General features: G+C 73.5%; 1 protein-coding gene across 2 annotated transcripts; it reads right to left on the bottom strand.

The window, feature by feature from the left end:
* Positions 1-1,821: 1,821 nt before the first annotated feature.
* On the bottom strand, positions 1,822-27,514 carry PLOD3 (procollagen-lysine,2-oxoglutarate 5-dioxygenase 3). Of its 2 annotated transcripts, none has more exons than XM_045000011.1 (19): positions 27,355-27,514; positions 22,059-22,150; positions 21,072-21,208; positions 20,220-20,383; positions 19,695-19,807; positions 15,786-15,849; positions 15,311-15,408; positions 14,025-14,126; positions 12,933-13,064; positions 12,218-12,339; positions 11,792-11,896; positions 10,294-10,419; positions 9,341-9,482; positions 7,358-7,531; positions 6,313-6,378; positions 5,875-5,979; positions 5,616-5,762; positions 3,919-4,044; positions 1,822-2,233 (listed from the first exon to the last, which is right to left on the bottom strand). In XM_045000011.1, exons 1-19 carry the CDS (start codon positions 27,446-27,448, stop codon positions 2,078-2,080), a joined length of 2,265 nt encoding a protein of 754 aa, XP_044855946.1. In that variant the 5' UTR covers positions 27,449-27,514; the 3' UTR covers positions 1,822-2,077. The 2 variants fall into 2 exon arrangements, with proteins under 2 accessions (XP_044855946.1, XP_044855947.1); XM_045000012.1 differs by having other exon boundaries at positions 7,418-7,531; positions 27,355-27,512.
* Between the last annotated feature and the right edge of the window lie 317 nt (positions 27,515-27,831).

The raw sequence follows: 27,831 nt of genomic DNA, 5'->3' as shown, positions 1-27,831 counted from the left end.
CCGCCGAGCCGGGCACGGGACATGGCCCGAGCCGCCGAGCTGGGCACGGGAACACGGCCTGAACCGCCGAGCCGGGCACGGGAACATGCCCTGATCCACCCGAGCCAGGCATGGGACGCGCCGGGCACGGGACACGGCCTGAGCCGCCGAGCCAGGCAAGGGACATGCCCTGAGCCGCCGAGCCGGGCACGGGATGCGCCGGGCACGGGACACGCCCTGATCCACCGGAGCTGGGCACGGGACACGCCGGGCATGGGAACACGCCGGGCACAGGAACACGCCCTGATCCACCGAGCCGGGCACAGGAACACGCCTGAGCCGGGCACGGGAACATGCCAGGCACGGGACACGCCCTGATCCACTGAGCCGGGCACGGGACACGCTGGGTATGGGAACACGCCGGGCACGGGACACGCCCTGAGCCGCCCCCCGGGATTGTGCGACGGGCACCAGGCCGGGGGTGGCCCAGCTGCCTTGGGCTACGTCGGGGCAGCCAAGCCCCATCCGAACCCCCCCTGAGCCGGGGGAGGTGCAGGGCAGGGCCCCCCCCAGCCAGCTGCCCCCGGCACAGCAGGCACCGCCCGGGGGGGGGGGGGGCTGCTCCGGGACAAGCTACCTCAGCTTGGCCCCCCCTTGGGGCCAGGCGGAAACACTGTCCCCCCCCGGAACCAGCCCCCCCCCGAGCACGGCCCTGGAGCTGTGACCCCCCCCGTCTCCTCCCCCCCCCCCGCAGCTCCTGCTTCGAAGCTCCCAGCAGGGATGGGGGGGGGCGGCGGGTTCAGCTGCTGTGTCTTGGCCTGGCTGGTGCCCCCCCCCATTAATTTATTAAGGCGGGGGGGGGTCATGCCATGGCTGGTTTTATAAAGAGAGAGAAACGAAGACCTGGCGCAGTGCCTGACACGGGGGGGGGGGCGTGTTGGGGGGGAGGCGTTCTCCCATGGGGGGGGCTGCGGCACACATTTCCCCCCCCCCCAGCTGCTGTGAAGGGAGTTACGCGCCGGCTGCCACCTGCCCCCGATGCCCCCTGGCCTGGGGGGGCCCCTGGTCAGTCCTGGCAGCGAGGGCGCCCCCCCCCAAAGCACTTTCCACAACTGGCTGCACAGGCTGAGAGCTGGGTATTAGCCCTGGGGTGAACCCCCCCCCAGAGCCGGGGAGAGAACCCAGGAGTCCTGGCTCCCAGCCCCCCCTGCTCTAACCCACCAGCCCCCACTCCTCTCCCAGAGCCGGGGAGAGAACCCAGGAGTCCTGGCTCCCAGCCCCCCCTGCTCTAACCCACCAGCCCCCACTCCTCTCCCAGAGCCGGGGAGAGAACCCAGGAGTCCTGGCTCCCAGCCCCTCCTGCTCTGACCCACCAGCCCCCACTCCTCTTCTAGAGCCGGGGAGAGAACCCATGAGTCCTGGCTCCCAGCCCCCCCTGCTCTGACCCACCAGCCCCCACTCCTCTTCTAGAGCCGGGGAGAGAACCCAGGAGTTCTGGCTCCCAGCCCCCCCTGCTCTGACCCAGCAGCCCCCACTGCCCTCCCAGAGCCGGGGAGAGAACCCAGGAGTCCTGGCTCCCGGCCCCCTCTACTCCAACCCACCAGCCCCCACTGCCCTCCCAGAGTCGCGGAAAGAACCCAGGAGTCCTGGCTCCCGGCCCCCCCTGCTCTAACCACCAGCCCCCACTCCCCTCCCAGAGCCGGGGAGAGAACCCAGGAGTCCTGGCTCCCAGCCCCCCCTGCTCTAACCCACCAGCCCCCACTCCCCTCCCAGAGCCGGGGAGAGAACCCAGGAGTCCCTCCCCCCGCCCCCCATGACACAGAGACACCTCGGAGGCCGTGGTTAAAAATATACATTTATGGGGGGGGAGGAACCCCAATAATTTAACATGTTTTATACACAGCAGCCACGTCCCCCCCCAGCACCACCAGCCCCCAGATCCTCCTGGCCCCCCTCCGAGCCCCCCAGGCGCAGCCCCCGCCCCACGGGGGGGCCGTCCCCCCTCTGCCCCCCGCCCGGGCAGGTGGGGGAGCCCGAAGCCGGGCCCCCGGGGGGAGGGGCGCCCCAGGGCCCAGCGGGGGGGGGGGCGCGGCCGGGGCTAGGGGTCGACGAAGGACACCAGGATGTAGCGGGTGCCGCGGGTGGTGGGGAGCCCCTCGTGGAAGTGGGTCAGGCGCCCCGGGTGCATCAGGCTCCAGCCCTTCCGTGGGGCCGTGACGGAGCAGGAGTAGCGCAGGAACCGGCAGCCGCCGCCCTGGGGGGAGACGGGCGTGAGGGGCAGCCCCCCCGGTGCCCCTCACTCCCGACCCACAGCCCCCCTGGTGCCCCTCACTCCCGACCCGCAGCCCCCCGCTGCCCCTCACTCCCGACCCGCAGCCCCCCCGGTGCCCCTCACTCCCGACCCGCAGCCCCCCGGTGCCCCTCACTCCCGACCCGCAGCCTCCCGTTACCCAGCCCTCTGGTGCCCCTCACTCCCGACCCGCAGCCCCCCTGGTGCCCCTCACTCCCGACCCGCAGCCCCCCGCTGCCCCTCACTCCCGACCCGCAGCCCCCCGCTGCCCCTCACTCCCGACCCGCAGCCTCCCGTTACCCAGCCCTCTGGTGCCCCTCACTCCCGTCCCCCAGCGCCCCGGTGCCCCTCACTCCCGACCCGCAGCCCCCCTGGTGCCCCTCACTCCCGACCCGCAGCCCCCCGCTGCCCCTCACTCCCGACCCGCAGCCCCCCCGGTGCCCCACACTCCCGACCCCCAGCCCCCGGGGTGCCCCTCACTCCCGACCCGCAGCCCCCCGGTGCCCCTCCCTCCCGACCCGCAGCCCCCCCGGTGCCCCTCACTCCCGACCCGCAGCCCCCCGCTGCCCCTCACTCCCGACCCGCAGCCCCCCATTACCCAGCCCCCCTGTTGCCCCTCACTCCCGACCCGCAGCCCCCTTGGGGCTCCTCACTCCTGACCTACAGCCCCCTTGGTGCCCCTCACTCCCGACCTGCAGCCCCCCGCTGCCCCTCACTCCCGACCGGCAGCCCCCCTGGGGCCCCTCACTCCCGACCTACAGCCCCCTTGGTGCCCCTCACTCCCGACCCGCAGCCCCCCCGGTGCCCCTCACTCCCGACCCGCAGCCCCCCCGGTGCCCCTCACTCCCGACCCGCCGCCACCTGTTACCCGGCCCCCCAGTGCCCCTCACTCCCGACCCGAAGCCCCCCCGGTGCCCCTCACTCCCGACCCGCAGCCACCTGTTACCCGGCCCCCCAGTGCCCCTCACTCCCGACCTGCAGCCCCCCGTTACCCAGCCCTCTGGTGCCCCTCACTCCCGACCCGCAGCCCCCCGTTACCCAGCCCCCTGGTGCCCCTCACTCCCGACCCGCTGCCCCCCGGTGCCCCTCACTCCCGACCCGCAGCCCCCTCGGTGCCCCTCACTCCTGACCCGCAGCCCCCTTGGTGCCCCTCACTCCCGACCCGCAGCCCCCTTGGGGCTCCTCACTCCTGACCTACAGCCCCCTTGGTGCCCCTCACTCCCGACCTGCAGCCCCCCGCTGCCCCTCACTCCCGACCCGCAGCCCCCCGGTGCCCCTCACTCCCGACCCGCAGCCCCCTGGTGCCCCTCACTCCCGACCCGCAGCCTCCCGTTACCCAGCCCTCTGGTGCCCCTCACTCCCGACCCGCAGCCCCCCCGGTGCTCCTCACTCCCGACCCGCAGCCCCCTGGTGCCCCTCACTCCCGACCCGCAGCCCCCCCGGTGCTCCTCACTCCCGACCCGCAGCCCCCCGGTGCCCCTCACTCCCGACCCGCAGCCCCGTTACCCAGCCCCCTGGTGCCCCTCACTCCCGACCCGCAGCCCCCCCGGTGCCCCTCACTCCCGACCCGCAGCCCCGTTACCCAGCCCCCCAGTGCCCCTCACTCCCGACGCGCAGCCCCTGCTCTGCCCGGGGGGTGGGGGTCTCACCTCGTAGTCGGTGCCCTTGCTGTTGAGCGCGATGTTGATGGTGAAGGTGGACGAGTCGTGGTGGGGTCTCAGCGCCGGCTGCCGCTCCGGCCGGTACCGAACCACGAAGTTCAGCAGGGCCCGGGCCTGGGGGGAGGGGCACTCAGAGCGGGTGGGGGCAGGGGGAGGCGCGACCCACGGCCGGGTAATGGCCCAGCAGCCGCTGCCCGAGCCGGGCGGAGGAGCGTTTCCCAGGCTGGAGGGGCCTGGGCTGCGGGGAGGGGTCGGGGGGGGCTCCGAGCGGCAGGGGGGGGCCCGGCCCCCAGCGGTACCTGGGTGTAGTAGCCGGGGTACAGCGTCTCGGCGGGGGGCAGCGGGGGAGGGGTGGGGGGGCTGCGGGGGGTACCTGGGTGTAGTAGCCGGGGTACAGCGTCTCGGCGATGGGCTGCGGGGGATGGGCGGGGGGCAGCGGGGGAGGGGTCGGGGGTACCTGGGTGTAGTAGCCGGGGTACAGCGTCTCGGCGACGGGCTGCGGGGGTGGGAGGCAGCGGGGGAGGGGTCGGGGGGCAGGGGGAGGGGCGGGGGGCAGCGGGGGAGGGGCGGGGGGCCGGCGGGGGGGCAGCGGGGTACCTGGGTGTAGTAGCCGGGGTACAGCGTCTCGGCGACGGGCTGCGGGGGCGGGGCGGGGAGCAGCGGGGGAGGGGTGGGGGGGCAGCGGGGGAGGGGATCGGGGGGGCTGCGGGGGAGGGGTTCGGGGGGGGTACCTGGGTGTAGTAGCCGGGGTACAGCGTCGCAGCGGGGGGCAGCAGGGGGGCAGCGGGGTACCTGGGTGTCGTAGCCGGGGTACAGCGTCTCGGCGACGGGCTGCGGGGGAGGGGCGGGGGGCAGCGGGGGAGGGGATCGGGGGGGTACCTGGGTGTAGTAGCCGGGGTACAGCGTCTCGGCGACGGGCTGCGGGGGCGGGGGGCAGCAGGGGGGCAGCGGGGGCGGGCGGGGGGGGCAGCGGGGTACCTGGGTGTAGTAGCCGGGGTACAGCGTCTCGGCAAAGGGCTGCGGGGGCTGGGGGCTGTGGGGGGCAGCGGGGGGCGGCGGGGGGTACCTGGGTGTAGTAGCCGGGGTACAGCGCCTCGGCGACGGGCTGCGGGGGCGGGGGGCAGCAGGGGGGCAGCGGGGGGGTACCTGGGTGTAGTAGCCGGGGTACAGCGTCCCGGCGACGGGCTGCGGGGGCGGGGGGCAGCGGGGGGGGGGCGGGGGCAGTAGGGGGCAGCAGGGGGGCAGCAGGGGGGCAGCGGGGTACCTGGGTGTAGTAGCCGGGGTACAGCGGGGGAGGGGCGGGGGGCTGCGGGGGAGGGGATCGGGGTGGCTGCGGGGGGGCAGCGGGGGGGTACCTGGGTGTAGTAGCCGGGGTACAGCGTCTCGGCGGCGGGGGCGGGGGGCTGTAGGGGGGCAGCGGGGGATCAGCGGGGTACCTGGGTGTAGTAGCCGGGGTACAGCGTCTCGGCGGCGGGGGCGGGGGGCTGTGGGGGGGCAGCAGGGGGGCTGCGGGGGCGGGGGGCAGCGGGGGGGCAGCGGGGGATCAGGGGGGTACCTGGGTGTAGTAGCCGGGGTACAGCGTCTCGGCGACGGGCTGCGGGGGCGGGGGGCAGCGGGGGAGGGGCGGGGGGCAGCGGGGGGGCAGCGGGGGGCAGCAGGGGGGCAGCAGGGGGGCAGCGGGGTACCTGGGTGTAGTAGCCGGGGTACAGCGTCTCGGCGACGGGCGCGACGAATTCCCGCAGGACCCGCAGCCAGGCGCCCTCCAGCCCGAGCTGGCTCAGGTGAACGTCGTCGGTCGGGACGTTCTCGTAGCCCCCGGCCAGGCGGGCGTCCTGGGGGCGACGACAGCTCAGCGGGGGCTGGGGGCAGCGGGGGGGGGCAGCGGGGGGAGGCTCCGCGAGAGGGTTGGGGGGCTCAGGTTGGGGGGGGTCGCACCCCACTCACCTCATGCTGCCCTCCGGACCAGATCCCATAATGCTCCACCTCTGCCACCAGCTCGTCGCAGGCCGCCTCCGACAGGACCGGGAACCAGTAGACGTCGGGGCAGGGCTGGGGCGGGGGGGGGGGACAGTCAGGGCTGCCCCACGGGGGGCTGGGGGGGTTACTGGGGGGGGCGCCGGGGGGCAGGCGGGGGGACAGGAAGTTGGGGGGGTACAGGGGCAGCATCCCAAGGGGGGGGGGTTATCTGACGGGGCAGGTGGGGGGAGGACGCCCAAGGGGGGGGGTAGCTGGGGGGGATTCCCGGGGGGATTTGGTGGGAGTTTCGGGGGCAGGCTGGGGGGTGGGGGTGGGGGAGTGATGTGGGGCTGGGGGATGTTGGGGCGGAGGGACAGGGGGATGACGGGGGGCTGGGGGGGGGTGATGGGGGGGTGGGGGGGTTACCTGCTCCACCAGCTCCCCGTCCAGCACCCGGGAGTAGTTCTCGTGGATGTATTTCTCCTGCCAGTCCTAGGGGGGGGGCAAAGATGGTGTGAGACCCCCCCCTGCCCCCCGTCTCCCCGCCCCCAGCCAGCCCCTGCCCCCCGTCTCCCCTCCCCCAGCCCGCGGGATGAGATGTCCCCTCACACCCGGACCCCAGGGTCCCTGCCCCATCAGCCCTCCGAGCCGGCGCTGGGGACAGACCCCCCCCAAACCCCTGGACCCCATGGGCCAGCCCAGCCGCCGCAGCAGTGTAGGGGCCAGGACACACAGCAGAGGGCCGGGGGCGGGACATGCTGTGGGAGGGGAAAGGGGTGGGGCCAGGCTGTCACTCACCAGGGGGTTCTCCGACAGCTGCCCGAGGTCGGGGGGCGGGGCAGGGGGCGGGGTCACATGCAGGGGGCGGGGCAGGGGACGGGGTCAAACGCCAGGGGGCGGGGTCACTCACCAGGGGATTCTCCGAGAGCTGCCCGAGGTCGGGGTGCGGGGGGCGGGGCAGGGGGCGGGGTCACATGCCGGGGTGCGGGCAGGGGGCGGGGTCACTCACCAGGGGGTTCTCCGAGAGCTGCCCGAGGTCGGGGTGCGGGGCAGGGGGCGGGGTCACACGCCAGGGGGCGGGGCAGGGGGCGGGGTCACTCACCAGGGGGTTCTCCGAGAGCTGCCCAAGCTCGGGGTGCGGGGCAGGGGGCGGGGACACACGCCGGGGGGCGGGGCAGGGGGCGGGGTCACTCACCAGGGGGTTCTCCGAGAGCTGCCCGAGGTCGGGGTGCAGATGGGGGGCGGGGTCACGCGCCGGGGGGCGGGGCAGGGGGCGGGGTCACTCACCAGGGGGTTCTCCGAGAGCTGCCCGAGGTCGGGGTGCAGATGGGGGGCGGGGTCACACGCCGGGGGGCGGGGCAGGGGGCGGGGTCACTCACCAGGGGGTTCTCCGAGAGCTGCCCGAGGTCGGGGTGCAGATGGGGGGCGGGGTCACACGCCGGGGGGCGGGGCAGGGGGCGGGGTCACTCACCAGGGGGTTCTCCGAGAGCTGCCCGAGGTCGGGGTGCAGGCGGGGGGTGGGGTCACTCACCAGGGGGTTCTCCGAGAGCTGCCCGAGGTCGGGGTGCAGGCGGGACGTGTTGTAATTGGCCGTGGAGAGCAGGTGCCCGAACTCCTCCAGGTTCGTGATGTGCAGAAAAATCCCCTGCGGGAGACAGGCCCATCAGGGACCCACCAGGAATCACCCCCCGCCCCCCAAGACGGCCCGGGCGGGGAGGGGCCGAGCAAGGGGTTTGGGGGGCCGCTGTTGGGGACGGGGTGAAGCTCCTCAGCCTCTGCTGCAGAAGGCCGTGTCGGGGTGGGTGGGGGATTTTGGGGGACAGTGGGGGGCTGTGGGGGGCAGTGGGGGTTCAGGAGGGCGGGGCCCCCCGTACCCTCTCGCGCACGTTCTTGCAGAAGTCCGTGTCGGGGTGGGTGGGGGATTTTGGGGGACAGTGGGGGGCAGTGGGGGTTCAGGAGGGCGGGGCCCCCCGTACCCTCTCGCGCACGTTCTTGCAGAAGTCCGTGTCGGGGTGGGTGGGGGATTTTGCCGGGCTGGGGAGGGTTCAGGGGGATTGCGGGGGGTTGGGGGGTGTGGGGGTTCAGGGGGACTGTGGGAGTTTTGGGGGGGCCGTGGGGACCCAGGGGGACTGTGGGAGTTTTGGGGGGGCTGTGAGGGGCTGGGGGGGGCCCCCCGTACCCAATCGCGCACATTCTTGCAGAAGGCCGTGTCGGGGTGGATGGGGAATTTTGCCGGGCTGGGGGGGTTCAGGGGGACTGCGGGGGGTTGGGGGGCCGTGGGGACCCAGGGGGAGCTCCGGAGGTTTGGGGGGGCAGTGAGGGGCTGGGGGGGGCCCCCCGTACCCTCTCGCGCACGTGCTTGCAGAAGGCCGTGTCGGGGGGATGGGGGATTTTGCCGGGCTGGGGGGTTTCAGGGGGACTGCGGGGGTTTGGGGGGGCGTGGGGACCCAGGGGGACTGTGGGAGTTTTGGGGGGGCAGTGAGGGGCTAAGGGGGGGGCCCCGTACCCTCTCGCGCACGTTCTTGCAGAAGGCCGTGTCGGGGGGATGGGGGATTTTGCCGGGCTGGGAGGGGGTTCGGGGGGACTGCGGGGGTTGGGGGGGGGGGGGGGCTGCTGGGGGATTGTGGGAGTTTTGGGGGGGCAGTGAGGGGCTAAGGGGGGGGCCCCGTACCCTCTCGCGCACGTACATGCAGAAGGCAGGGTCGGGGAGGCTGGGGGAGTTTGCCGGGCTGGGGGGTTCAGGGGGACTGCGGGGGGTTTGGGAGGTGTGGGGGTTCAGGGGGACTGCGGGGGTTTGGGGGGGCCGTGGGGACCCAGGGGGACTGTGGGAGTTTTGGGGGGGGCGGTGAGGGGCGGGGGGGGTAAAGGGGGACTGCGGGGGTTTGGGGGGCCGTGGGGACCCAGGGGGACTGTGGGAGGTTTGGGGGGGCAGTGAGGGGCTGGGGGGTTTCAGGGGGACTGCGGGGGTTTGGGGGGGCCGTGGGGACCCAGGGGGACTGTGGGAGTTTTGGGGGGGCTGTGAGGGGCTGGGGGGGTTCAGGGGGACTGCGGGGGTTTGGGGGGCCGTGGGGACCCAGGGGGACTGAGGGAGTTTTGGGGGGGGCTGTGAGGGGCTGGGGGGGCCCCGTACCCTCTCGCGCACGTTCTTGCAGAAGGCCGTGTCGGGGTGGATGGGGGATTTTGCCGGGCTGGGGGGGGTTCAGGGGGACTGCGGGGGTTTGGGGGGGCGTGGGGACCCAGGGGGACTGAGGGAGTTTTGGGGGGGCTGTGAGGGGCTGGGGGGGCCCCGTACCCTCTCGCGCACGTTCTTGCAGAAGGCCGTGTCGGGGTGGATGGGGGATTTTGCCGGGCTGGGGGGGGTTCAGGGGGACTGCGGGGGTTTGGGGGGGCGTGGGGACCCAGGGGGACTGAGGGAGTTTTGGGGGGGCTGTGAGGGGCTGGGGGGGGGCCGTACCCTCTCGCGCACGTGCTTGCAGAAGGCCATGTCGGGGTCGGTCTCCTCCAGGGTGAAGACGCTCCGGTCGTGCAGCTCCGAGCGCAGCGTCTCCCCGCGCACCAGGTAGGCCTGGCTGATGTAGGGCACGTTCCACACCCCACTGCGGGACGGACACACGGACACCGGGTCAGCGGGGCAAGGTGCAGGCCCCGCCCCTCGGAAAGGGCAGAGCTCCGGTGGGGGCTTTGTCTAGGCCCCTCCCCCGGGAAGGGGGCGGAGCTCCAGTGGGGGCAGGTCTGGGCCCCTCCCCCAGGAAGGGGGTGGAGCTCCGGTGGGGGCTTTGTCTAGGCCCCTCCCCCGGGAAGGGGGCGGAGCTCCAGTGGGGGCAGGTCTGGGCCCCTCCCCCAGGAAGGGGGCGGAGCTCCGGTGGGGGCTTTGTCTAGGCCCCTCCCCCAGGAAGGGGGCGGAGCTCCGGTGGGGGCGGGTCTAGGCCCCTCCCCCAGGAAGGGGGCGGAGCTCTGGTGGGGGCGGGTCCGGGCCCCTCCCCAGGAAGGGGGCGGAGCTCCAGTGGGGGTGGGTCCGGGCCCCTCCCCAGGAAGGGGGCGGAGCTCCAGTGGGGGTGGGTCCAGGCCCCTCCCCAGGAAGGGGGCGGAGCTCCAGTGGGGGCGGGTCCAGGCCCCTTCCCAGGAAGGGGGCGGAGCTCCAGTGGGGGCGGGTCCAGGCCCCTTCCCAGGAAGGGGGCGGAGCTCCAGTGGGGGTGGGTCCAGGCCCCTCCCCAGGAAGGGGGCGGAGCTCCAGTGGGGGCGGGTCCAGGCCCCTCCCCAGGGAGGGGGCGGAGCTCCGGTGGGGGCGGGTCCAGGTCCCTCCCCCCGGGAAGGGGGCGGAGCTCCGGTGGGGGGCGGGTCCGGGCCCCTCCCCCAGGAAGGGGGCGGAGCTCCGGTGGGGGGGGGCGGGTCCCTGGGGTGACTCACGCCCGCTTGCCCTGCACCAGCTCCACGTAGTCCTCGGCCCGGGCGTAGTAGCCCTCGGGGCTCAGCGCCCCCCAGAAGTTCGACCAGAGCTTGCCCGGGCGAGACACCATGGGGGCCACCACCTTCCTGCGGGGACACAAGGGGCGGAGCTCAGCGAGGGGGCGGGGACACAAGGGGCGGAGCTAAGCGAGGGGGCGGGGACACAGGGGGCGGAGCTAAGCGAGGGGGCGGGGACACAAGGGGCGGAGCGAGAGGGCGGGGAGACGATGAAATGGGGCCCGTGCAGGGGCAGGACGGGGTTCAGGGGGGTCTTACAGGTGCTGGCGGATCAGGGCGCGCAGGGTCCCCGGGTTGGGGGTCAGTGGGGAGCAGGGGGAGCAGGGCAGGTTTCGGGGGGCAGGGCAGGTTTCGGGGGGCAGGGGGGTTTCGGGGGGCAGTCCCGGTTCCGGCGGATCAGGGCGAGCAGGGTCCCCGGGTTGGGGGTCAGTGGGGAGCAGGGGGAGCAGGGCAGGTTTTGGGGGGCAGGGCAGGTTTCGGGGGGCAGGGGATTTCGGGGGGCTGTACCGGTTCCGGCGGATCAGGGCGCGCAGGGTCCCCGGGTTGGGGGTCAGTGGGGAGCAGGGCAGGTTTCGGGGGGCAGGGCAGGTTTCGGGGGGCAGGGCAGGGGGTTTCGGGGGGCTGTACCGGTTCCGGCGGATCAGGGCGCGCAGGGTCCCCGGGTTGGGGGGCAGTGGGGAGCAGGGCAGGTTTCGGGGGGCAGGGCAGGTTTCGGGGGGCAGGTTTTGGGGGGCTGTACCGGTTCCGGCGGATCAGGGTGCGCAGGTTCCCCGGGTTGGGGGGCAGTGGGGAGCGGGGGGAGCAGGGCAGGTTTCGGGGGGCAGGGGGTTTCGGGGGGCTGTACCGGTTCTGGCGGATCAGGGCGCGCAGGGTCCCCGGGTTGGGGGGCAGTGGGGAGCGGGGGGAGCAGGGCAGGTTTCGGGGGGCTGTACCGGTTCTGGCGGATCAGGGCGCGCCGGGTCCCCGGGTTGGGGGTCAGTGGGGAGCAGGGCAGGTTTCGGGGGGCAGGGCAGGTTTCGGGGGGCAGGGGGTTTCGGGGGGCTGTACCGGTTCCGGCGGATCAGGGCGCGCAGGGTCCCCGGGTTGGGGGTCAGTGGGGAGCGGGGAGGGGCAGCGGGGGGCAGGGCAGGTTTCGGGGAGCAGGGCAGGTTTCGGGGGGCAGGGCAGGTTTTGGGGGGCAGGGCAGGGGGTTTCGGGGGGCTGTACCGGTTCCGGCGGATCAGGGCGCGCAGGGTCCCCGGGTTGGGGGGCAGTGGGGAGCGGGGGGAGCAGGGCAGGTTTCGGGGGGCAGGGCAGGTTTGGGGGGGGCAGGGGGTTTCGGGGGGCTGTACCGGTTCTGGCGGATCAGGGCGCGCAGGGTCCCCGGGTTGGGGGGCAGTGGGGAGCGGGGGGAGCAGGGTAGGTTTCGGGGGGCAGGGCAGGGGGTTTCGGGGGGCTGTACCGGTTCCGGCGGATCAGGGCGCGCAGGGTCCCCGGGTTGGTCAGGGCGACGTCGGCGTCGAGGCTGAAGTAATAGTCGCAGTCGGGGTCCTGCCGGCAGAGGTCCCTGGGGGGCACACGGCGGGGGCGGGGGGGGGTCAGACAAACGTTACCCCCCAGCCCCACCCCGTGACCCCCCCAGCCCCCCTGCCCCTCCTCTGTGCCCATCGCCAACCCCCCTGACCCCCTTCTCCAGGCCCCCTGCTTTGTGACCCCCATGTGCCCCCTACGCCCCTCAGCCCCGCCCCCTCCCCCACGGCCCCGCCCCCATCCCCCCTAATCCCTCTCCTGTAGCCCTGCCCCCTTCCCATAGGCCTGCCCACTGTTCCACTGCCCCGCCCCCTTCCCTGGCATGGCCCCGCCCCTCCCCCAAGCCCCGCCCACTCACATGGCCATGTCCCGGGCCTCGCCCTGGCTCAGCGCCTCCTCCGGCCCTACCAGCCGGACGCTGGCGAAGGCCCCACGGAGCCGCTCCCAGGCCCCCTGCACGTGGGGCTCGTGAAACACCTCCTGGGGGGGGAGGGGCAGGGGTCAGCCGGGGGCGCTGGGAACCCCCCCCGCGCGGGACAGGGGGGGACTCTAGGGATCCCCGAGGGGTTGGTGCTGGGGGATGGGGGGGGATCTGGGGGTCCCCAGGGGCGAGTGCTGGTGATGGGGGGATCTGGGAGGGCCTGGGGGTCATGGGGGGCAGCTGGGGGTCACGGGAGGGGGCAGAGGGGGGCAGCCATGGGTCGCGCGGGGGGGCAGCCGTGGGCACCGTGGGTCGCAGGGGGTGGCGGGGTGGTGGGGGGCAGAGGGGGTCGCGGGGGGACTCACGCGGTTGTGCAGGAAGAGGCAGAGAGAGATAGTCCCAGCCCAGCAGGCGATGCAGGAACTGGGGCAGGAAGGGGGTCGCAGGGGGTGGTGGGGGCACTGTGGGTCGCGGGGGGTCGCGGGGGGACTCACGCGGTTGTGCAGGAAGAGGCAGAGAGAGATAGTCCCAGCCCAGCAGGCGATGCAGGAACTGGGGCAGGAAGGGGGTCGCAGGGGGTGGGGGGGGCACCGTGGGTCGCGGGGGGTTGGTGGGGGCACCGTGGGTCGCGGGGGGTGGCGGGGAGACTCACGCGGTTGTGCAGGAAGAGGCGCAGCCGGGCGTAGGGATAGTCCCAGCCCAGCAGGCGTTGCAGGAACTGGGGCAGGAAGGGGGTCGGCTGCTCGATGAACACCCCCACCAGGACCTGGGGCAGCGCCTCCTCCTGCGGAGAGACGGGGTCAGGCACCCCCGAACCCAGCCCCTGTACCCCGAAACCCAGGCCCTGCCGCCCCCGAACCCAGCCACACCCTGGACCCCCAAACCCAGCCACTCCCTGTACCCCGAAACCCAGGCCCTGCCGCCCCCGAACCCAGCCACACCCTGGACCCCCAAACCCAGCCACTCCCTGTACCCCAAAACCCAGGCCCTGCCCCCCGAACCCAGCCACTACCACCCCCGAAGCCATCCGCACCCTGTCCCAAACCCAGCCCCCTGAACCCAGCCCGACCCCCCAAAACCCAGCCACACCCTGTACCCTGCAACCCAGGCCCTGCCGCCCCCGAACCCAGCCCCTGACCCCCGAAGCCAGCCACACCCTGTCCCAAACCCAGCCCCCCGAACCCAGCCCCTGACCCCCCAAAACCCAGCCACTCCCTGTACCCCGAAACCCAGGCCCTGCCCCCCAAACCCAGCCACTGCCACCCCTGAACCCAGTCACACCCTGCCCCAAACCCAGCCCGGGCCCCCCAAACAGCCACACCCTGTACCCCGAAACCCAGGCCCTGTTGCCCCCGAACCCAGCCCCTGACCCCCGAAGCCAGCCGCACCCTGTCCCAAACCCAGCCCCCCGAACCCAGTCCCTGTACCCCGAAACCCAGGCCCTGCCCCCCGAACCCAGCCACTGCCACCCCTGAACCCAGTCACACCCTGCCCCAAACCCAGCCCGACCCCCCCAAACAGCCACTCCCTGTACCCCGAAACCCAGGCCCTGCCCCCCAAACCCAGCCACTGCCACCCCTGAACCCAGTCACACCCTGCCCCAAACCCAGCCCGACCCCCCCAAACAGCCACACCCTGTACCCCGAAACCCAGGCCCTGTTGCCCCCAAACCCAGCCACACCCTGCCCCAAAACCAGGCCCCCCAGTCCCCCCCCACCTCAGCGCCCCTCTGGCCCCCACTCACCGGGGTCCCCGAGAGGTCGAGCAGCCCCTGGTCGCAGCCCCCGCAGCCCCCCTCGTAGGTCCAGCGGTTCGGGATGTAATTCCCCAGGTAGTTCAGCTGCAGCTGGGGGGGGGAAGGGGTGAGGTACGGGGCCCCCAGCCTCGGCCCCCCAGCCCCGTCCCGCCACAGCCGCCCCCCCCTCCCGCAGCCCCCCCTCCCCACAGCAGTGAGGGCGGAGGGGGGTTTCTGGGTGCCAGGGGAGCCCCCGGCTATGGGGACCCTGAGAGACGGGGACAAAATCACACGGGGGGCTCCCGGGGCAGGAGGGGGTCCCAAGGGGGATCTTGGGGGTACCTGGGGCAGGAGGGAGGCTGTAGGGGGTCCTGGGGGGAATCTCAGGGGAGGAGTGGGTGTTGGGGGGCTGTGGGGGGATCTCGGGGGCACCTGGTGGAGGAGGGGGCTGTGGGGGTCCCAGGGGGGATCTCGGGGGAGGAGTGGGTGTCGGGGGCTGTGGGGGTCCTGGGGAGATCTCGGGGGAGGAGTGGGTGTCGGGGGGCTGGGGGGGTCCCAGGGGGATCTCGGGGGAGGAGTGGGTGTCGGGGGCCTGTGGGGGTCCCGGGGGGATCTCGGGGGAGGAGTGGGTGTCGGGGGACTGTGGGGGTCCTGGGGGGATCTCAGGGGAGGAGTGGGTGTCAGCGGGTGTGGGGGTCCCAGGGGGGATCTCGGGGGAGTGGGTGATGGGGGGCTGTGGGGGCCCCAGGGGGGTGTTGGGGGGCTGTGGGGGACCCAGGGGGGATCTCGGGGGAGGAGTGGGTGTTGGGGGGCTGTGGGGGTCCCAGGGGGGTGTCAGGGGAGGAGTGGGTGTCGGGGGGCTGTGGGGGACCCAGGGGGGATCTCGGGGGAGGAGTGGGTGTCGGGGGGCTGGGGGGGTCCCGGGGGGATCGGGGGGGGGGAGTGGGGGTCGGGGCCTGGGGGGTCCCAGGGGGGATCTCGGGGGAGGAGTGGGTGTCGGGGGAGGAGGGGGTGTCGGGGGGCTGTGGGGGTCCCGGGGGGGATCTCGGGGGAGGAGGGGGTCCCGGGGGGCTGTGGGGGTCCCGGGGGGATCTCGGGGGAGGAGTGGGTGTCGGGGGAGGAGGGGGTGTCGGGGGCTGTGGGGGTCCCGGGGGCGATCTCGGGGGAGGAGGGGGTGTCGGGGGGCTGTGGGGGTCCCGGGGGGATCTCAGGGGAGGAGTGGGTGTCGGGGGCTGGGGGGGCCCCAGGGGGGTGTCGGGGGGCTGTGGGGGACCCAGGGGGGATCTCGGGGGTACCTTGGTGGGCCCGTTGCCGTGGATAACCACAGGGAGGGTGTCATAGGCCACGTTCCGGGCACGGACCCGGCTCCTCTCGAACTTCAGCACCACCTCGTCTGCGCGAGAGACATGGGGATAGAGGGTCCCAGCCCCCCTTCCTGGAGCCGGGGGGAGAACCCAGGAGTCCTGGGCCCCCAGCCTCCCTGCTCTAACCACCAGCTCCCACTCCCCTCCCAGCGCCGGGGAGAGAACCCAGGAGTCCTGGCTCCCAGCCCCCCCTGCTCTAACCCACCAGCCCCCACTCCCCTCCCAGAGCCGGGGAGAGAACCCAGGAGTCCTGGCTCCCAGCCCCCCCTGCTCTAACCCACCAGCCCCCACTCCCCTCCCAGAGCCGGGGAGAGAACCCAGGAGTCCTGCCCCCTCCCCCCGGAGCTGGGATAGAACCCAGGAGTCCTGACCCCCCAGGTTATGGGGTGCCCCCCCCATCTCTCACCAATGGCCCCATTGAGGTTCTGGAAGATTTTCGACTTGTGGTCGAGCGCGAGCCCAAACTTCTCCTGCGGGGGAGGGGAAGGGGGGGTCAGAGCGGGGAGGGTCCTGCCCCCATCACCCCACACCCTCCGAGATCCCGTCCCTCCACTGCTCCCCCCAGCACCCAACCCCCTTCCCTGCCTCCGATCCCCCCAACCCCCCGCCTGCCCCCCGCAGTGCCCCCCATGGAGGCAGGGCCTGGGGCCGAGACCCCCGACTGGAGGGGGGGTTCACTGGGGACAGGCTCCCCTTTGGGGGGAACATCTCCCTCAAATGTCCCCCCGGCCCTGAACCCCCCACCCGACCGCCCCGCAATGGGACCCAGGGTCCGCTGCAAAGAGCCGGTGGAGATTGTGTCGCGGATGGGGGGGGGGCTCCCTGCTGAACACCCCCAAACCCGCAATGAGCAGGGGGCCGATTCCCCTTCGGTCTTCAACATTGGGGTTCTGGAGCTCGGCCGCCCCTCCCCAGAGTCAGCCGCATCCCAGAGCCAATCCCCAGCCCTCATCAGAGAACCCAGGAGTCCTGGCTCCCAGCCCCCCGCTGCTCTAACCACCAGCCCCCACTCCCCTCCTAGAGCCAGGACAGAACCCAGGAGTCCTGACTCCCGGCCCCCCCTGCTCTAACCCACTAGCCCCCCCTTCCCTCCCAGAGCCAGGCAGAGAACCCAGGAGTCCTGGCTCCCTGCCCCCCCCCCCGCTCTAACCCACCAGCCCCCACTCCCCTCCCAGATCCGGGACAGAACCCAGGAGTCCTGGCTCCCAGCGCCCCCTGCTCTAACCCACCAGCCCCCACTCCCCTCCCAGAGCCAGGGAGAGAACCCAGGAGTCCTGGCTCCCAGCCCCCCTGCTCTAAACCACCAGTCCCCACTCCCCTCCCAGAGCCGGGACAGAACCCAGGAGTCCTGGCTCCCAGCCCCCACCCCCCCGCTGCAACCCACCAGCCCCCACTCCCCTCCCAGAGCCGGGGAGAGAACCCAGGAGTCCTGGCTCCCAGCCCCCACTCCCCTCCCCTCCCCTCCCAGAGCCGGGGAGAGAACCCAGGAGTCCTGGCTCCCAGCCCCCCCTGCTCTAACCCACCAGCCCCCACTCCCCTCCCAGAGCCGGGGGGAGAACCCAGGAGTCCTGGCTCCCGGCCCCCCCTGCTCTAACCACCGACCCCCCTGCTCTAACCACCAGCCCCCACTCCCCTCCCAGAGCCAGGAGAGAACCCAGGAGTCCTGGCTCCCAGCCCCCCTGCTCGTGGCCCGTCATCCAGCTCCGGCTCCGGCGCCGCGGCACGAGGAAAAGCCCCGTCGGGTTTCTCGGCGGCGCCGCGTCTTTCCGTGGGGTGTTTCTACGTCCCCGCACAGCCAATCCCTGGCGACCTGAGCGCGGTGCCCCCCGACCCTGCGCCAACCGGGTCCCTGCGCCCCGACGTGCCCCCAAAGCCCGGAGTCACCAGCCGCGCCGGCGCCGGCCCCCGCTTCCCCCAGCCGAGCCGCTCGGCGATGCCGGGCCCCCGCCGGTAAGATACGGGTGGGGAGCGGCTGGGACGGGCTCTCTCCCCGGGCCCCAGGCTTCGACGGTGGGGGGGTTAGGGGGTCCCAGCCCAGGCGGTAACAATGGGGATCCCCCCCCAAGGGGGCTGGGCTGAATCCCGACAACACCCCCGGGCCGGTGTAAACGCAGCCAGACCCCCCCGCCCACCCCCCCGGGACTAGTCGCCCGCCGCAGTAGAGACCAAGGATGTCGAAATGCTTCGGAAAGGAAACCCGAGACCCCGAGCGCTCCGGTGCCGCGGCGCCGCCTCTCTGCCGGGCGACGTCTGGCAAATCCGGCTCCCGTCCCTCCGCCGGGAGGGGGCGCCGACGCCGAGGGCTCCGGGGCTCCCGAGAGGGCGCGTGGCAAGATCCAGCACCCGTGTCTGCCGGCTCTCCCTGCTCCGCCGGCTCTCCCTGCTCCGCCGGCTCTCCCTTCCCTTCTCCCCGACTCTCCCTTCCCTTCTCCCCCGACTCTCCCTTCTTCGCCGGCTCTCCCTTCCCTTCTCCCCGACACTCCCTGCTCCGCCGGCTCTCCCTTCTTTGCCGGCTCTCCCTTCCCTTCTCCCCGACTCTCCCTTCTCCCCGACTCTCCCTTCCCTTCTCCCCCGACTCTCCCTGCTCCGCCGGCTCTCCCTTCTCCGCCGACTCTCCCTTCCCTTCTCCCCGACTCTCCCTTCCCTTCTCCCCCGACTCTCCCTTCTCCCCCGACTCTCCCTTCCCTTCTCCCCGACTCTCCCTGCTCCGCCGGCTCTCCCTTCCCTTCTCCCCGGCTCTCCCTTCCCTTCTCCCCGACTCTCCCTTCTCCCCCGACTCTCCCTTCCCTTCTCCCCCGACTCTCCCTGCTCCGCCGGCTCTCCCTTCTCCGCCGACTCTCCCTTCCCTTCTCCCCCAACTCTCCCTGCTCCGCCGGCTCTCCCTTCCCTTCTCCGCCAACTCTCCCTTCTCCCCCGACTCTCCCTTCCCTTCTCCCCGACTCTCCCTTCTCCCCGACTCTCCCTTCCCTTCTCCCCGACTCTCCCTTCTCCCCCGACTCTCCCTTCCCTTCTCCCCGACTCTCCCTTCCCTTCTCCCCGACTCTCCCTTCCCTTCTCCCCGGCTCTCCCTTCTCCCCGACTCTCCCTTCCCTTCTCCCCGACTCTCCCTTCCCTTCTCCCCGACTCTCCCTGCTCCGCCGGCTCTCCCTTCCCTTCTCCCTGACTCTCCCTTCTCCCCGACTCTCCCTTCCCTTCTCCCCGGCTCTCCCTTCCCTTCTCCCCCGACTCTCCCCGACTCTCCCTTCCCTTCTCCCCGACTCTCCCTTCTCCCCGACTCTCCCTTCCCTTCTCCACCGACTCTCCCTTCCCTTCTCCGCCGACTCTCCCTTCCCTTCTCCCCGACTCTCCCTTCTCCGCTGACTTCTGACCCATGTCGGGGGGTTTCTCGGCGGCCCAGCTCCCTTACACCCCCCCTCCTAAGACCCTTTATTGTGCTGCCAGCTCTGGCTGAGGTTCGCACGACTCCGGGCTTTGCACGTTGTGCGCCGGAGCCGGGCACCAGAGCTCGGCCTCCCCGTGCAAAACGTTCCCCAACGTGTCCCCCGGGTCCGGTCACGGGATTCGGGAGGGTTTAGAGACTCGTTTCCCATAACCCCCCCCCCCGCGACAGCCCAGTTTGCAACCAGGCGTTTGCCCGATTCCCACTGGCTGTGAGCCCAGAGGTGTGGGGCGTGTCCGGCCCACGTGGGGCCTGTTTCCAGGGGCGGGTGGCCGGACAAGTCCCTGCCCCCCACCCCCCCAGAAAGGTTTGATGGCAAAGGAGGCACCGGGGTCCCCCAGGGCTGGGGGGGGCTGCTGACGGGAGGGGGAGGGCAGCGGGGGGGCCGACGGGAGTGGGGGGCAGCGGGGGGGCAGCGGGAGGTGGGGGGCAGCGGGGGGGCCGACGGGAGGTGGGGAGCAGCGGGGGGGCGACGGGAGGTGGGGGGCAGCGGGGGGCTGACGGGCGGTGGGGGGCCGCGGGCGGGGGGGGGCAGAGGGGGGGGCGACGGCAGGTGGGGGGCAGCGGGGGTCCGACGGGAGGTGGGGGGCAGCGGGGGTCCGACGGGAGGTGGGGGGCAGCGGGGGGGCCGACGGGAGGTGGGGAGCAGCGGGGGGGCGACGGGAGGTGGGGGGCAGTGGGGGGCTGCCGACGGGAGGTGGGGGGCAGCGGGGGGCAGCGGGAGGTGGGGGGCAGCGGGGGGCCGACGGGAGGGGGGGGGCAGCGGGGGGCTGACGGGAGGGGGAGGGCAGTGGGGGGGCCGACGGGAGGTGGGGGGCAGCGGGGGGGCAGCGGGCCGTGGGGGCCCGTGGGGGGCAGCGGGGGGGCCCCACCCACCCGCAGGCCGGGGTCCAGGTAGAGGCGGGTGTAGAACAGCTGGTCGTCGTCGTCGTCCTGGTACTTCCAGAGCTGGGTCAGGCCGTGCACGGCCGGGGCGAAGCCGACGAAACCTGCGGGGGGGGGGGGGGAGAGCTCAGGTACCCGCCCCCCGGCCGGGCCCCCGCCTCCTGGGGGGCTGCCCCCCTGGACTCTACGCCCCCCCCTCCCCCCACCAGGGACCCGTGGCCTCCCCCCGCCCCCCTGTGACACCCTGCCCCGGGCACCCCCACCCGTACCACCGGGGACCCGCAGCGCCCCCCCCACTCCGCCCGGCCCCCCCCCAACCACTTCACTCCTCCCCCTCCCCCTCCCCCGCCCCTCTGCCCCGTCCCCCCAACCCCTCCGCCCCCCACATCTCCTCCTGCCCCAGCCCCTCTGCCCCCCAACCCCCTCCCACCCCTCTGCCCTGGCCCCCCACCCCTCTGCCCCCTACATCCCCTCCTGACCTCCAGCCCCCCCAGCCCCCCGCCCCCTGGCACTCACCGCCGGAGTTGAGGAAGCGCTTGCCGGCGCCGACGGGGGGGTAGCGCTCGGCCAGCCCCCACTCGGGCCAGCAGAAACCCTCGGCCGAGAACACGACCCGGCTGCCGAACGCCAGGAACTTGCGCAGCAGCTCCAGGGGGCCCCCGGCCAGCAGCACGTCGTAACTGGGGGGGGCAGACAGGTCACAGCCACCCCCCCGGCCCCCTCGCTCTGCCCTCCCGCCCCACGGGGCTATGGGGCTGGGCGGGGCGTTCGGGGGGGCGGTACGGGGGGGGCGAGGCAGGGCCCAGCACCCCAAGGTGGGTTTCCTCCAGCCCGGAGCTGTGACCCCCAGAGGGACCCCCCACCCCCGCCCAGCAAGTCGGGGCGAGGGACGACGACAGGGGGTGCCCCACACGTCCCAGAGACAGGTAAGTGGGGGGCAGGGTGGGTTTGGGGGGCTGCACCGGTTCTGGTACAGGTAAGTGGGGGGAAGGACACATTTGGGGGGGCAGGGCGGGTTTGGGGGGGCTGCACCGGTTCTGGCACAGGTAAGTGGGGGGCAGGACACGTTTGGGGGGGCAGGGCGGGTTTGGGGGGGCTGCACCGGTTCTGGCACAGGTAAGTGGGGGGAAGGACACGTTTGGGGGGGCAGGGTGGGTTTGGGGGGGCTGCACCGGTTCTGGCACAGGTAAGTCGGGGGGGGGTCCCCCTCCGTCAGGAGGAGCTGGGCTGGGCACTGCAGTGCACCCCAAAGCCCCCTCCCTGCCCAGCCCGGCCCCCCCGAACGCTGCTTGCGGCACTGGGGGGCTGGGAGTGGGGCGGGGGGACCCCCAGACGTGGGGGCGAGCAGGGCCCCCGCCCCCGCCGTACCTGTCGACGAACATGACGACGAGCTCCTCCCGCTCCGCGTGTTTCGCCATCTCCTCCTTCAGCCAGCGAACCTTCTGCCCGCCCCCCACCGTGCGGGCCACGTCGCCCCCACGCCACGGCTCGCCCAGCCCCAGGGTCTGCGGGGACGGGGGGGGGGGCGTGAGAGAGAGACCCCAGCCCCCCGGCGGGCCAGCGCTGCGGCTGGTTCGACGGGGACCCCGGCCCGGGGCCGAGACGCGCCCAGCTCTGGGGTGGGGCGGCCGGTTACCCAGGGACCCCTCGCCCGGCGCCGAGACGCGCCCAGCTCTGGGGCGGGGCGGCCGGTGACCCGGGGACCCCTCGCCCGGCGCCGAGACGCGCCCAGCTCTGGGGCGGGGCGGCTGGTGACCCGGGGACCCCTCGCCCGGCGCCGAGACGCGCCCAGCTCTGGGGCGGGGCGGCCGGTGACCCGGGGACCCCTCGCCCGGCGCTGAGATGCAGCCACCTCTGGGGCGGGGCGGCTGGTGACCCAAGGACCCCTCGCCCGGCGCCGAGATGCAGCCAGCTCTGGGGCGGGGCGGCCGGTTACCCGGGGACCCCTCGCCCGGCGCTGAGATGCAGCCAGCTCTGGGGTGGGGCGGCCGGTGACCCAGGGACCCCTCGCCCGGCGCCGAGACGCGCCCACCTCTGGGGCGGGGCGGCCGGTTACCCGGGGACCCCTCGCCCGGCGCTGAGATGCAGCCAGCTCTGGGGCGGGGCGGCCGGTGACCCAGGGACCCCTCGCCCGGCGCCGAGACGCGCCCAGCTCTGGGGCGGGGCGGCCGGTGACCCGGGGACCCCTCGCCCGGCGCCGAGATGCGCCCAGCTCTGGGGCGGGGCGGCCGGTGACCCGGGGACCCCTCGCCCGGCGCCGAGACGCGCCCGGCTCTGGGGCGGGGCGGCCGGTGACCTGGGGACCCCTCGCCCGGCGCTGAGATGCGCCCAGCTCTGGGGCGGGCTCCGTCTCACCTTGACGGTGTAGTTGAAGTGACGGGCCGTGCGCAGGAAGCGCGCGTATCCCTCCGTCTGCTCCGTGGCCGCTGTGATGAGCAGCAGGTTTTCTGTGGGGCAGGAAGGTGCCGGGTTCCGGTTAGTTCCCCCCATAGACCCAGTGTGGCTCCACCCCCCATCCCACCAGCACACAAGTGGAAGAACCCAGGAGTCCTGGGGGGCTGCGGCCAATGGCGGGTGCTGGCAGCACCGGCCCCTCCCTGATCCTGGAGGATGGAGAATCCCCCTCCAGGGGCAGCCGTGCGGGGGCTCGGACACACATCACCCACTGAGATTTTCACTCCCAGCACTGGGCCCTGAAATTCCAGCTGCCCCCTTCCCTCCGCCCCTCTCCCCCTACCTCGGCCCTGCGCCCCACAACCAACTTCAGGCCCCCAATACGCCCGGTGCGGCGCGGCCCGGGAATGGGATGGTCCCCGCCCGAGCAGCCAAAGGGGGGGAGGGGAAACTGAGGCACCATGGGGGGAGGGGCTGTCCGGAGGGCTGGACCTTAAGGAAGCGGACGGCTCAGGGGGTCGGGCCCCGGACCGGGCCCCTGGTTCCAGTCCCGGCTCAGCCGCTGCCCTGGGGGGGGCGTCGCACAAGGCCCGTTCTCGCACGCTGCCTCAGTTTCCCCCCGGTCTGGCTGTGAGCTCCGCGGGCAGGGCCTGGCGCCCGGCGTGTGTGCAGCGCCCGGCGCAACGGGGCCCCGATCTCGGTCGGGGGGGGAGGAGTCCACGTGGCCCCTGGCACGCCGGGCCCCCCCCTCCCTCCCTCCCCCAGGCAGGGCGTCCTGCCGCTACTGTGCTACGCGTGAACAACCGGGACAAATTCCCGGCCCCGGCCCTCGCCAGCAGCTAATTGGAAGCAGAGGGCGGCGCCCGGGCCAGGGCTGGTGACGGCTTGAGACGGTGACGGGGCCCCCGTTCCCCCCTCGATCCCGGCATGGGGCCCCCCAGCCCCCAGAGAAGGGCTGGACCCCCACGGGACAGAGCAGGGGGCTGGGAGCCAGGACTCCTGGGTTCTCCCCCAGGCTCTGGGAGGGGAGTGGGGGCTGGTGAGTTAGAGCAGGGGGGGCTGGGAGCCAGGACTCCTGGGTTCTCTCCCCGGCTCTGGGAGGGGAGTGGGGGCTGGTGGGTGAGAGCAGGGGGGGTGGGAGCAAGGACTCCTGGGTTCTCTCCCCGGCTCTGGGAGGGGAGTGGGGACTGGTGGGTTAGAGCAGGGGGGGTGGGAGCCAGGACTCCTGGGTTCTCCCCCCGGCTCTGGAAGGGGAGTGGGGGCTGGTGGGTTAGAGCAGGGGGGGTGGGAGCCAGGACTCCTGGGTTCTCTCCCCGGCTCTGGGAGGGGAGTGGGGACTGGTGGCATAGAGAAGTGGGGGTGGGAGCCAGGACTCCTGGGTTCTCTCCCCGGCTCTGGGAGGGGAGTGGGGACTGGTGGGTTAGAGCAGGGGGGGTGGGAGCCAGGACTCCTGGGTTCTCTCCCCGGCTCTGGGAGGGGAGTGGGGGCTGGGAGCCAGGACTCCTGGGTTCTCTCCCCAGCTCTGGGAGGGGAGTGGGGGCTGGTGGGTTAGAGCAGGGGGGGCTGGGAGCCAGGATGCCTGGGTTCTCTACCCGGCTCTGGGAGGGGAGTGGGGACTGGTGGGTTAGAGCAAGGGGGGCTGGGAGCCAGGACTCCTGGGTTCTCCCCCCGGCTCTGGGAGGGGAGTGGGGGCTGGTGGGTTAGAGCAGGGGGGCCGGGAGTCAGGACTCCTGGGTTCTCCCCCCGGCTCTGGGAGGGGAGTGGGGGCTGGTGGGTTAGAGCAGGGGGGGCTGGGAACCAGGACTCCTGGGTTCTCCCCCAGGCTCTGGGAGGGGAGTGGGGGCTGGGAGCCAGGACTCCTGGGTTCTCTCCCCGGCTCTGGGAGGGGAGTGGGGGCTGGTGGGTTACAGCAGGGGGGGCTGGGAGCCAGGATGCCTGGGTTCTCTCCCCGGCTCTGGGAGGGGAGTGGGGACTGGTGGGTTAGAGCAAGGGGGGCTGGGAGCCAGGACTCCTGGGTTCTCTCCCCGGCTCTGGGAGGGGAGTGGGGACTGGTGGGTTACAGCAGGGGGGGCCGGGAGCCAGGACTCCTGGGTTCTCCCCCAGGCTCTGGGAGGGGAGTGGGGGCTGGGAGCCAGGACTCCTGGGTTCTCTCCCCGGCTCTGGGAGGGGAGTGGGGGCTGGTGGGTTAGAGCAGGGGGGGCTGGGGGCCAGGACTCCTGGGTTCTCTCCCCGGCTCTGGGAGGGGAGTGGGGACTGGTGGGTTAGAGCAAGGGGGGCTGGGAGCCAGGACTCCTGGGTTCTCTCCCCGGCTCTGGGAGGGGAGTGGGGGCTGGTGGGTTAGAGCAGGGGGGGCTGGGGGCCAGGACTCCTGGGTTCTCTCCCCGGCTCTGGGAAGGGGGTGGAGGCTGGTGGTTAGAGCAGGGGGGCTGGGAGCCAGGACTCCTGGGTTCTCTCCCCGGCTCTGGGAGGGGAGTGGGGGCTGCGGGGTTAGAGCAAGGGGGGGCTGGGAGCCAGGACTCCTGGGTTCTCTCCCCGGCTCTGGGAGGAGAGTGGGGGCTGGGGGGTTAGAGCAAGGGGGGGGCTGGGAGCCAGGACGCCTGGGTTCTCTCCCCGGCTCTGGGAAGGGGGTGGAGGCTGGTAGTGAGCACGGGGAGGGAGGTAGGGAGGCAGGATTCCCTTTGCGACCTTGGCCAGGCCTTGTGCCTCGGTTGCCCTGAGAAGAGCAGGGCTGCACTCCCCTCCCTGCCCATGGGCACTCGCTTGGCATGTGCTGCCAGGGCCTCTCAGACGCGCCCTGAGGGCGCCCTACGCCCAGCCCCTGCTCAGAAAGCCAGGGGTTCTTGGGGAGACTCGCCCGGGCAGTATGGGGTCTACAGCACACAGCTTAAAACTCCGGGTTTCACCCAGCAGAGGGCAGCGGTGCCAGCGGGCTGCGGTTCAGGCCAGGCGTCCGGAGCATCAGGGGCCACCCAGCCACTGTCTAGGCAGAGCCAGACCATGAGGTGTAATTACCGCGTCTCGAACCCGCCACTGCGGCTGTGGTGAGCGCCGGGGGCAGGGAGCCAGGACGCCTGGGTTCTCTCCCCGGCTCTGGGAGGGGACGGGGGGCTGATGGGTTAGAGCAGGGGGGGCGGGAGCCCGGACACCTGGGTTCTCTCCCCGTCTCTGGGAGGGCAGTGGGGGCTGGTGGTTAGAGCAGGGGGGGCTGGGAGCCAGGACGCCTGGGTTCTCCCCCCAGCTCTGGGAGGGGAGTGGGGGCTGGTGGTTAGAGCAGGGGGGGCTGGGAGCCAGGACGCCTGGGTTCTCTCCCCGGCTCTGGGAGGGCAGTGGGGGCTGGTGGGTTAGAGCAGGGGGGGCTGGGAGCCAGGACTCCTGGGTTCTCTCCCTGGCTCTGGGAGCCAGGAACACCCCACATACCCCAGTGCCTGTGGTGGGGTCTCTGTTCAGAATAGCTGAGAACTCAGGGGTCCCAATGCATGGGGCAATGACCCCCCCCCACCTGCGAGGCCCCTCAGCCAGTGGGGGAGAGCGGGGGGGGGAGTCCCGGTGCATCTGCCCTGGGGTCCCCTCTGCCCCCCAGTTCTCTGTGTGCCTCAACTCCTGCTTCTCCCTGAGCGCCCCCCCCGGGAACCTCCGCTGGCGGCCCCCCAACTCCCTGCACCCCCATTCCCTGCCCCCTCTGACACGTGAGCCTCCCAATCCCGCCTGCCCTGCACCCCCCATTGGCCCCCCACCCCATCTCCCCTGTCCTGTGGGCCCCCATCTCCCCCGTGCGCCCCTCCCCGTGTCCCCCACCCCCTGATCTCCCCCTGTGCCCGTCCCCGTGTCCCCCGCCCCCCGATCTCCCCCTGTGCCCGTCCCCGTGTCCCCCGCCCCCCAATATCCCCACATGCTCCTCCCCGTGTCCCCTGCCCTGATCTCCCCCTGCACCCCTCCCCGTGTCCCCCACCCCTGATCTCCCCCTGCGCCCCTCCCCGTGTCGCCCACCCCTGATCTCCCCCTGCGCCCCTCCCCGTGTCCCCCGCCCCCTGATCTCCTCCTGTGCCCGTCCCCGTGTCCCCCACCCCCTGATCTCCCCCTGTGCCCGTCCCCGTGTCCCCCGCCCCCCGATCTCCCCCTGTGCCCGTCCCCGTGTCCCCCGCCCCCCAATATCCCCACATGCTCCTCCCCGTGTCCCCTGCCCTGATCTCCCCCTGCTCCCCTCCCCGTGTCGCCTACCCCCGGATCTCCCCCTGCGCCCCTCCCCGTGTCCCCCACCCCCTGATCTCCCCCTGCGCCCCTCCCCGTGTCCCCCACCCCCCGATCTCCCCCTGCGCCCGTCCCCGTGTCCCCCACCCCCCGATCTCCCCCTGTGCCCGTCCCCGTGTCCCCCACCCCCCGATCTCCCCCTGTGCCCGTCCCCGTGTCCCCCGCCCCCCGATCTCCCCCTGTGCCCGTCCCTGTGTCCCCCGCCCCCAATATCCCCACATGCTCCTCCCCGTGTCCCCTGCCCTGATCTCCCCCTGCTCCCCTCCCCGTGTCCCCCACCCCCCGATCTCCCCCTGCTCCCCCCCGTGTCCCCCCCCACCCGATCTCCCCCTGCGCCCCTCCCCGTGTCCCCCGCCCCCCGATCTCCCCCTGCGCCCCTCCCCGTGTCCCCCGCCCCCCGATCTCCCCCTGCGCCCCTCCCCGTGTCCCCCGCCCCCCGATCTCCCCCTGTGCCCGTCCCCGTGTCCCCCACCCCCTGATCTCCCCCTGCGCCCCCCCGTGTCCCCCACCTCCGATCTCCCCCTACGCCCCCCTCCCTGTGCCCCCGATCTCCCCCCGCCCCTTCCCTGCGCCCTCCACCTCCGATCTCCCCCTGCGCCCCCTGCCTGTGCCCCCGATCTCCCCCCCGCCCCTCCCCGTGTCCCCCACCCCCTGATCTCCCCCTGCACCCCTCCCCGTGTCCCCCACCCCCTGATCTCCCCCTGTGCCCGTCCCCGTGTCCCCCACCTCCGATCTCCCCCTACGCCCCCCTCCCTGTGCCCCCGATCTCCCCCCGCCCCTTCCCCGTGCCCCCCACCTCCGATCGCCCCCCCCGCCCCTCCCCGTGTCCCCCACCCCCGATCTCCCCCCGCCCCTCCCCGTGCCCGCGCCCCCCGATCCCCCCCCGCCCCTTCCCGCGCCCCCCACCTCCGATCCCCCCCCGTCCCTTCCCTGCGCCCCCCACCCCTGATCTCCCCCTGCGCCCCCCTCCCTGTGCCCCCGATCTCCCCCCCCGTGTCCCGGGGCTCACCCGGGTTGAGCGCCGGCCGGGCGGGGGTCCCCGTCCCGCGGACCCCCAGCAGCAGCGCGGCCAGGGGCAGCAGCGCGGCCGGGCTCGGCTCCATGGCGGGAGGCTCTGAGCGGGGCCGGGCTCGCAGCTCTCGCGATCCGAGCCCGGCTCCTCCCAGCCCCCCCGGCTGCGGGGGGGTGTGTGTGGGGGGGAGGCTCCTCCCGCCCCCCCCCCGCGGGGCTCTGCGCCCCCCTCCCTGACTGGGGGCCCCCGGAGCCTCCCCCCCCCATGGGGGACACCCCACAACCAGGGGCCCCGCCCCCGCGCCCCCCACCCCGCCGGCCAATCCCCGGCGGGGAAAGTTCCCGAGCGAGAAAACGCTGGAAAAGTTGGGGCGGCGAAAAGGGAAATTTCTGGTTTCCTGCTGCCACGTTGCCAAAAAAGGGGGGGCGGGGCGGAGGAGGGGTCTCGGGGGGGAGGGGAAGTGAGGGGGGGACC

The sequence above is a fragment of the Mauremys mutica genome, chromosome 26, assembly GCF_020497125.1.
Source record: "Mauremys mutica isolate MM-2020 ecotype Southern chromosome 26, ASM2049712v1, whole genome shotgun sequence".
Classification (NCBI taxonomy): domain Eukaryota; kingdom Metazoa; phylum Chordata; order Testudines; family Geoemydidae; genus Mauremys; species Mauremys mutica.
The sequence above is the reverse complement of the archived record's forward strand: the minus strand, read 5'-3'. Positions and strand labels throughout refer to the sequence as shown.